Here is a 9,587-nt window from a genome sequence, read left to right as displayed (position 1 = left end):
GGATACGCGGGAAAATACAGGAATATTATTCACTGCATGCATAATTGCAACTTCTCTTACCTAGTACACATATATAATAGAAAGTTATCTTAATTAGTACTTGAGCATAATTGCAAGTTCGCTTACTTAGTACAGAAACAGAGTTGCAAGCTCTTTTATTAAGTACACAAGCGTAATTGCATGTTCTATTTCTTACACAAGTGTAGCTGCGGGTTATCGTGTACACGAACATAAGTGCAAGTTCTCTTACTTAGTACACAAGAATAACTGCAAGTTTTCTTAACACACACATAATTGCAAGTTCCCTTAATACACATGCATAAAAATAATTGTGAATTTTCTTTGTGCTGAAGCATAATTACAAGTTTTCTTACATAATTACAAGTTTTCTTACTTCTTAATTGCAAGTTCAATTAGTACACAAGATTAATTGCAAGTCTTATGCACATACGCATAATTGCAGGTTCTCTTACTTAGTGTACAAAAATAATTGCACGTTCTCTTACTTAGTAAACAAGTATAATTGCAAGTTCTCTTACTTAGTATCATGGTGGAAGAAACACAAATGTGTTTCTTCCACCGTGCTTAGCATACAAGCATAACTGTAACTTCTCGGTTTGTAAGGGGTTCCCTCGGACTGGTATACACGTTTGCAAGCAGTCACGTTTCAAAAACTAATCTTGTCACCGTGAATAAATTTTTTTTTGGATATCCATCTGACAACCGTGGGCACACCTTGGCAAGGCTTCGCTATCAAACGATCTACGCCAGCAGCAAGATGCCGGCGTCCAGGGATGTTACAGGTTAAGAAGGTAGGGCGAGGAAAAGGAAGGTGGGAGAGGAGGAAGCGGACGCAACGCAGGCGAAGGGAGAGGGTTTCCTCCTCCCCTTGCAAGCGTCGCGTCCATTTCCTCCTCTCCCGCCTTCCTTTCCTTCGCCCTACCTTCTTGAGTTGTCGCCGACTATGTATTCTAGTAATTCTGGGGCCACATATCGGCCAGCGGAAACAGTGCTGTATACGCACCTCAGCGAAAACGCCGAACAAGTTGACGAGGCCAATGCTGAGCCCGTTCTTCCGGACGTACTCCTTGAGCGCTGCGACGCAGCCCTGCGTTGTCGTCAACAATAATTACAATCAGCTAGAGCGCCGTCTGAGTGCTGTGCATGCGTGGCTTGCACCCGTCACGTCATCGCACCACACTGGGGATCATTCCGACCTGTTCTTGTTGAGGAGAAAAAAACGTGGTGCGAAACGTATGCCGCAGATAGAAGGTACGCGCGCAGCAGCAAGACCACACCCTAATGGAGGCTGCTGTGACCTTTAAACCATAAGAGAGATAGATGGTCAGCAACTGTTGGTAACTGTTGGTGTGACGTCGTAGCGCGCGCGACCAATGGTGTTGTGCCACGCGGGGTTGGGGAGGGGGGTAAGCGGTGCTCTAACACTGTGTAGTTGGGTAGTAACTGCGTATTAGTGCTATTGTATCTTCATTAAAGTGACCGAATGTCTAAGCCAGGCGATCTTTTTCTTGGCAAGAACAAGTATGACCACCAACATGATTCGATGGCGTCAGGTGCAAGCCATGTATAGGATTATACAGAAGTGAACACTCAAATATGGAGGCCTATGTACCCGCTGGTAGATGTACGTTCTTTGCGTGTCGTAGTTGTCGTAGCAACTCGGTGGTATGGGCAGGTGACGTTCAGCGTAGTCCTCGGGTCCTTTGCCTCCACAGCAGCGCAGCTGTGGGGACACCAGAGCAGGGCGGTTAGAGGATGCCTCAAGCTTCTGCGGGTTCTGTGCCACCAAAACACTTTTGGTGGAACGGCCGGAGGAAACGCCAAGTTGAAATCAAACATGCAGCCTGTTCCCAATAATGCTGAAACTGATGTATCATATTCTTAATTTTCGACAAAAAACATCCGAGGAGCTAGATAAAAAGAAGACATGGTTGTCTTCTGACGATGTCCTAGGCTCCTAGCACCTGGTTACAACACTCACCAGGTGGGTAACGTATACTATGGTTTATACTTTATACAAAGTGTCTAATATAAAAGAAAAATATTTACCATGTTGCTCACCGAAATAATAAATCTACGAGGTACCGAGTGTTTCGTCTCCGCTCAAAGGTAGCGCTGGCGGACCGAACCACATGGCGAAATTTTAGAACTATCCGTTGTCCGTATTCAAAGGTGATATAAGTGATTTTTTAAAGCTTTCAGGTGAGAACGCATGGAGACTCTTCCCTGCGCTCACGTCGTTCATCTCCGTCGACCACCATTTTCCCATTGAATATTTTCGAAAATCGCTTATAACTTCTGCATAATGTCACGGGTGGTGACCAAAAATAACAAATAAACAGGAAGAAATAAACGTTTAATGTGGCGAACTTGTGCCAAAAATAAAAGAGTACAAAAGATAATAATAGAGCGTCGCGGGCGTCGAAGTCGGCGTGGCAGCAGAGTCGAACGCTGAAGCGAAACTGACTCGACAAGGTCGCGGGCGGCCTCTTATCTAGAGTGAGTCACTATCTCGAAGATTCGGCGGGGAAGGTTCGAGCGTAGTGCGCTTGGGGCGAGAATGAGCACGCACTTTCTAGAAAAAAGCAGGCATGCGATAGAAGTTATGTTTGTAGCAAGAATAAACGAGAAGCTTCTGCAAGTCTGCGCGCGGCATTATCCCCCCCTTTAAAAGCGCATCGTCCCGATGCCGCACAAACCGAAAACAAAGCGAACAGAAATAACGGTAAACTAAAGAGTCATTTGGAACACATAAGGTCCACAGTCCTATCGAGCGTAGTACGGCTTCATGCGCACGACGTGGACGACTTCTGGTCTTGGAGGGCGGCGTGATGAAGTCCGTGTTCCGTCGGCCATCACCTCGTAGTTCAGATCCCCGAGTCGACGAAGCACTTTGTAGGGTCCAAAGTAGCGCTTCAGTAGTTTCTCGCTGAGTCCACGGCGGCGGATCGGTGTCCACACCCAGACCCTGTCTCCGGGCTGGAAGTGGACGTCCCGACGACGAAGGTTGTAGCGGCCAGTGTTGACACGTTGTTGGGCTTGAATGCGGTGTCTGGCGAGCTGGCGAACTTCTTCGGCGCGTTGAGCAACCGCCTGGGCGTCGTCGCTCTCGTTGTCAGATGGCTCATGGGGTAGCATGGCGTCCAGCATGGTCGTTACCTTCCGACCATGTACCAGCTGGAAAGGGGTGAATCCAGTGGTTTCTTGAACCGCCGTATTGTAGGCGAACGTGACGTAGGGCAGCACCTCGTCCCACGTCTTGTGCTCTACGTCGACCTACATAGAGATCATATCGGCGATTGTCTTGTTGAGTCGCTCCGTCAGCCCGTTGGTCTGCGGGTGGTACGCAGTTGTACGACGATGGCTGGTATGACTGAGTCGGAGGATTTCTTGGGTCAGTTGTGCCATAAACGATGATCCGCGATCTGTAATCAGAACTTCTGGAGCGCCGTGCCGGAGGACGATGGACTCAATGAAAAACTTGGCAACTTCGACAGCAGTCCCCGAAGGAAGAGCTTTCGTTTCGGCGTACCGTGTGAGATAATCTGTGGCGACGATGATCCAGCGGTTCCCCGACGTCGAAGGCGGAAAAGGACCAAGTAGATCCATTCCGATCTGCTGGAAGGGTGCAGTTGGAGGAGAAATAGGCTGCAGGAGTCCGGCCGGCCTCGTCGGAGGTTTCTTGCGTCGCTGGCACTCGTGGCATGATCGTGTGTACAGGTGGACGGTCTTGGGGAGCTTGGGCCAGTAATACTTTTCGCGAATACGGGCCAGTGTCCGGCTGTATCCAAGGTGTCCGGATGTCGGGTCGTCGTGACATGCTTGAAAGATGTCCCCTCGAAGGTCGGTCGGAATTACCAGCAGCCACGGCGAGTTGTTGTCCCCGAAGTTCTCTTTGTAGAGTACACCTTGTCGAATGGCGAAGGTCGACACGGCTCGTGAGAAAACACGGGGTACGGTACCGCCGCGCCCTTCTAGGTGCTCGATTAAGGCTCGCAGCTCCGGATCGTCTCGTTGACGTCGTGCCATGTCATCGGTGTTCACTGCCCCTAGAAAGCACTCGTCATCATCGTCGTCGCTGCTGCCGGAAGGTGTTTCGACAGGGGCCCTGGACAGGCAGTCAGCGTCGCTGTGCTTGCGTCCTGACTTGTAAACCACAGTCATGTTGAACTCTTGTAGCCGGAGGCTCCATCGAGCGAGGCGTCCTGAAGGGTCCTTGAGGTTCGCAAGCCAGCAGAGCGAGTGGTGGTCCGTGACTACGCGGAACGGGCTTCCGTACAAGTACGGACGAAACTTCGTGATTGCCCAGACGACCGCAAGGCATTCTTTCTCAGTCGTGGAGTAATTTCTCTCTGCCTTGGACAGTGTCCGACTTGCGTAGGCGATGACTCGTTCGGTGCCTTCTTGTACTTGAACTAGTACCGCGCCAAGTCCTGCGTTACTTGCGTCAGTGTGAATCTCGGTGTCCGCATCCTGATCGAAATGTCCAAGAACCGGAGGCGTCTGGAGTCGTCGCTTCAGCTCGTCGAATGCCTGCTGCTGTTCCTCGGCCCATTCGAACCTCTCGGCGTCCTTCGTGAGGTTTGTGAGCGGTGCGGAAATCCGTGCGAAATCCCGAACGAAGCGACGATAGTAGGCGCAAAGTCCAAGGAATCTTCGCACGGCCTTTTTGTCTGTCGGCGCTGGAAATGACGCGACGGCGCGAGTCTTTTCAGGGTCTGGGCGCACGCCTTCGTTGTTAACCACGTGACCTAGAAACTTCAGTTCGTCATAGGCGAACCGACACTTTGACGGTTTGAGGGTGAGTCCAGCGGTCCGTATGGCTTGAAGAACAGCTCGGAGTCGTCGCAAGTGCTCGTCGAAGTCGCTGGAAAACACCACGACGTCATCGAGGTAGACCAGACAGCTCTGCCACTTCAGTCCTGCCAGTACGGTGTCCATAACACGCTGGAAAGTTGCTGGAGCCGTGCACAGTCCGAAGGGCATCACCTTGAATTCGTACAGCCCATCTGGCGTGACGAAAGCTGTCTTCTCTCGGTCCCGTTCGTCGACTTCGATCTGCCAGTAGCCGCTCTTCAGGTCCATCGATGAGAAGTATCGAGAGTGGCGCAGCCGGTCTAACGTGTCGTCGATTCGGGGGAGTGGGTAGACGTCTTTCTTCGTGACCGCGTTCAGCTGCCGGTAGTCCACGCAGAACCGAAGCGTTCCGTCCTTCTTCTTAACCAGTACGACTGGAGAGGCCCACGGACTGCTTGATGGCTGGATTATGTCGTCGTTCAGCATCTCTTGGACTTGCTCCTGGATCACCTCCCTTTCTTTAACGGAGACTCTGTACGGTGATCTATGCACAGGGCGCGCGTCGTCCTCGGTAATGATGCGGTGCTTCGCAACGGCTGTTTGGCGTACCTTCGACGACGTCGCAAAGCAGTCACGGTATTCGGCGAGGAGGTTAATCAGCTGCCGTCGTTTCGGGTCCGGAAGCTTAGGGTCGATGTCGAGTTGCGCTGGCGACGTACCGTCTTGCTGAGGTGGCGAGGATTCATCAGTAATGGCGGCGATTTCGGCGGAGTTTCGGAGATCCTCGACGTGGCCAACGGCTGCACCTTTTGTGAGGTGTTGCGTTTCATTCCGGAAGTTCGTCACGAGGACCACAGTGCGGCCATCCTGAAGTTCGGCTACTCCTCGTGCGACGCCTATTCCTCTACCCAGGAGCAACTGGAGGTTGCCTTCCAGAAGAACTTCGCTACGGGTAACTGCATCGGTCACGACGGGTACGACAACACTTGATCGCGGCGGCAGATTCACGTGGTCGGCAGCGACTCGGACGGCGGCTGACGCAGTTTGGAGTTTCTCTGAAGGCGGAACAGGTGTCCGCAGCGTCAATCTGTTTTCTCCAAGGTCGATGACGGCGCCGTATTCACACAAAAAGTCCATGCCGAGAATGACGTCTCTGGAACAGTCTTGTAGAATGACGAATTTCACAGGACACGTCTCGCCGTGAATTTCGACGCGAGCGGTGCACCTTCCAACAGGAGTGATGAGGTGTCCTCCGGCGGTTCGTATCTGCGGTCCATCCCACGGCGTCGTGACTTTTCGAAGGTGGCGGGAGAGCCTCCCACTCAAAACTGAGTAGTCTGCTCCGGTGTCCACCAGTGCCGATGCGTCGTGGCCGTCGATGATGACGTTTAGGTTGTTGGACACCGTTTCAGGAGCGTCGTTTCGGTCTCCGGTAGCGTTCGAGTGGGGGCCCTCCGACGTTCGTGGAGGATCTTGGCGTCGGTCGTCTTCGGCAACTCCACCTCCAGGGGTTGCCGCGCCTAGTTTCCCCGGCGTGGAGCTAGGGGCGACAGGCTTTCACGTCGGGGTCGGTGCATCGGCGAAGCTGGACGTCGTGGTGAAGGCGATCGGAACTCTCGGCGGGACGCAGGCTCGGGGGACTGGGGTCGTCGCAGATACTCGTCGATCTCCCGAGGGCGTTCACCATGCCTGGGACGCGGGTCGCTTGGGTGGAATCCGCGCAGCCCGAGTCGTCGGTATGGGCATCGGCGGTACACATGGTCAGCTTCCCCGCAGTGGTAACACAGCGGGCGTCGGTCGGCCGTCCTCCAGACGTCTGTCTTCCTCGGCGCAGGTCGGTCTGGGTGAACGTGCGCCTGATCTTCCTGTCGTCGGGGATACTGCGGCGTTGGGGCGTCTCTTCGGGGTGGCGCCGCGGCTTGGCGGGGAGCTTGCGGCGGTCGTCGGGCTATGGCAGCGTAGCTCAACGTCGGTTCCTCCGGTGCCACCGTGGTGACGGGAACCTCTGGTTGGAGCGCCCGTTGTACTTCCTCGCGCACAGCCTCGGCAATGGAGAGCGTCGCTGGTCGACTTGCGGCTGGCAGCAACTGGCGGAGTTCCTCCCGGACGACCTCCCGGATAATTTCGCGGATGTCCGTACCAGGAGCGTTCTCACCGCCAAGCAGCGCGGTTGCAGCGACACTTGGATGTCGCTGGTAGTGGGAAGCGCGCGCTTGGAGGGCGCGCTCGATGTTTGTCGCCTCGGTGACGAAGGCTTCGACGGTGCCCGGCGGGTTGCGCACGAGGCCTCCAAAGATGTTGTCTCTCACCCCGCGCATGAAGACCCGCAGCTTCTTGTCGTCTGTAGCTCGTGGGTCGGCACGGGCGCTCAGGCGGAGGACATCTTCTACGAAGCTTGTGACGCTTTCGTCGGGGCCCTGCGTTCGAATTCGGAGGAGATCTTCTGCCTTCTCCCGTCGGTGTAGGGTGGCGAACGTCCGCTGCAACTCGGCCACACAGATGTCCCACGACGTAAGCGAAGCCTCGTGATTCTCGAACCAATACCTCGCAGTACCCTCCAGCGAAAAGTAGAAGTTCTGGAGGCACTGCTCCGCAGTCCATCCGTTGTGCCGCGCCACACGCTCGTAGTGCTTGATCCAGTCTTCGACATCCTCATGGATCTCGCCGTGGAAGGGAGTCGGCGTACGAGGGGCGGCGGGCAGGTAGACGACGGCAGGAGCGGCGGGGGTCGGCGACTGGTTGGCCATCGTCGGCTTCGTTGGCTGCTTGGTCCTGGGCGGCAGAAGTCCGAATTCCGGGTGTAGGCCTTGGGTGCGACGACTGAACCGGATCTCGGTGGTGCCTTCGTTGGTTCTTCGTGGGCTTGGCGTCGGACTTGCACTGCGGTCCCTCGGGGGGGTACGCGGCAGGGGCATGCGTTACCCAGCACCTCCACCAGAATGTCACGGGTGGTGACCAAAAATAACAAATAAACAGGAAGAAATAAACGTTTAATGTGGCGAACTTGTGCCAAAAATAAAAGAGTACAAAAGATAATAATAGAGCGTCGCGGGCGTCGAAGTCAGCGTGGCAGCAGAGTCGAACGCTGAAGCGAAACTGACTCGACAAGGTCGCGGGCGGCCTCTTATCTAGAGTGAGTCACTATCTCGAAGATTCGGCGGGGAAGGTTCGAGCGTAGTGCGCTTGGGGCGAGAATGAGCACGCACTTTCTAGAAAAAAGCAGGCATAAACGATAGAAGTTATGTTTGTAGCAAGAATAAACGAGAAGCTTCTGCAAGTCTGCGCGCGGCAATAAGATAAACTATAGACCGACACGCTGTTTACAAACAAGCCCGCATTTGCCCACATCAGGTGTGGGCACTGCGCAAGCGCAGAAACCAGATTCGCATGAGGTGAAGCTTCTACGCATGCGCCGTGGCGACAACAGCGCCACCGCAGGAGCGTAACGTCAGAGCCGCGTGTTGGTCTATACGCTCTGAAACCTGGGCATCTGGACCGAACTGCTGGTGCTACGTTTTGGCGGAGACTGAGCATTAGGCGATTCGTAGTTTACTTCTCCGAGAAGAAAATAAAATCTGTAAATGTTTTTTTTTTTTTTTTTTTTCGGGGAGCTTCTGTAGTACTATGTGGTGCTACCCCTGAAACCCCGAGTGAGGGAAGGAATTGATATGGGTGCACGGGGACCATCTCGTGCAAATATGTGGAAAGACGGGACCCATAGACCTTTTCTGTGTACTCTCGTCCCCAGCCACCTAATAGGCGTATCCGGTATGGGCGATGAAAAAATAATCGAACGTTTCAACCTGCAAATAGTAAAAAAATAAAGGGGAGGCAAAACAAGAATGGGTGACGATTACGCTTATCTCCTAAATGCCTTCTATTGGCGTGGCAAAGGCAAAACAATGTTTTCGCCCATACTGGAAGTGACGTCAATTCAAGATGGCGGCACACTTGCAGAAAACGTCTATAGACCTTTTCCACAAGGGCGCCGCCATCTTGAGTTGTCGTCACTTCCAGTATGGGCGAAACATTGTTTTGCCGTCGCCACGCCAATAGAAGGCATTTAGGAGATAAGCCTAACCGTCACACATTCTCGTTTTGGCTCCCCTCTATTATTTTGCTAGTTACAGGTTGAAACGTTTTATTATTTTTTCGTCGCCCATACTGGAAGTGACGACAATTCAAGATGGCGCCGCCCCTGTGGAAAAGGTCTATACCTGGCCTTGCACGAAGTAGATGACGTTCAAGTCCTCTTCCTGCTTCCATGGCTCCTTTTCCCTGCGTCCTCCGGAAATGACGTCTACGAAGTGGTCGTTCAGCGATTGTTCCATCTGCGCGGAGAAGAGCGGTTCTTCCAAGTTCACTTCCTCTTTCATTGGCAACCAATTGGAAACATGAGCGGCTATAGGAAATGGGAAGCGGGTTAAAAACTGGATAATTGTTTTTTGGTTTTAATCATATGACGTCATTACGACGTCATACTCGTCACGAATTTTCTGGGCCCTCTATGGTACCGGAGGTTTCTATTGGTTGCAGGTTTCGTTTTACCATTTAAAATGTAGTAGCAGGGGTTACTGCGGCCATTTTTTTAGCTACGCCAACTAACTATATTTTCGGAATCCCCGGCCTTTCCTTTTACCGGCGTGCTATTTAGTATCGCGAAATTCAATATAGTTATTGTGAAATCGGCAAAAAAAAAAAAAAGTCCAAAACCGTTATTTAATTATATCCGCGCCTTTCAGTACCGCGACGTCAGTGGCAGGCAGGCT

The 9,587-nt window shown here is 52.9% G+C and overlaps 1 protein-coding gene across 1 annotated transcript in view; it reads right to left on the bottom strand.

Annotated features, from left to right (window-relative positions):
- Positions 1-9,587, bottom strand: part of LOC120838533 (23 kDa integral membrane protein) — a 53,971-nt gene that overhangs the window by 2,160 nt on the left and 42,224 nt on the right. Inside the window, exons 4-6 of the mRNA XM_042286249.1 lie at positions 9,036-9,149; positions 1,634-1,744; positions 1,025-1,108 (exon numbers count right to left, since the gene is read on the bottom strand). Coding sequence (XP_042142183.1) covers positions 1,025-1,108; positions 1,634-1,744; positions 9,036-9,149 — 309 coding nt within the window. The remainder of the gene's footprint in view (positions 1-1,024; positions 1,109-1,633; positions 1,745-9,035; positions 9,150-9,587) is intronic.

This window comes from Ixodes scapularis, unplaced genomic scaffold (assembly GCF_016920785.2).
Source record: "Ixodes scapularis isolate PalLabHiFi unplaced genomic scaffold, ASM1692078v2 PGA_scaffold7__128_contigs__length_106722199, whole genome shotgun sequence".
In the NCBI taxonomy this organism is placed as follows: Eukaryota; Metazoa; Arthropoda; class Arachnida; order Ixodida; family Ixodidae; genus Ixodes; species Ixodes scapularis.
This window is presented reverse-complemented; position numbering and strand designations above follow the sequence as displayed.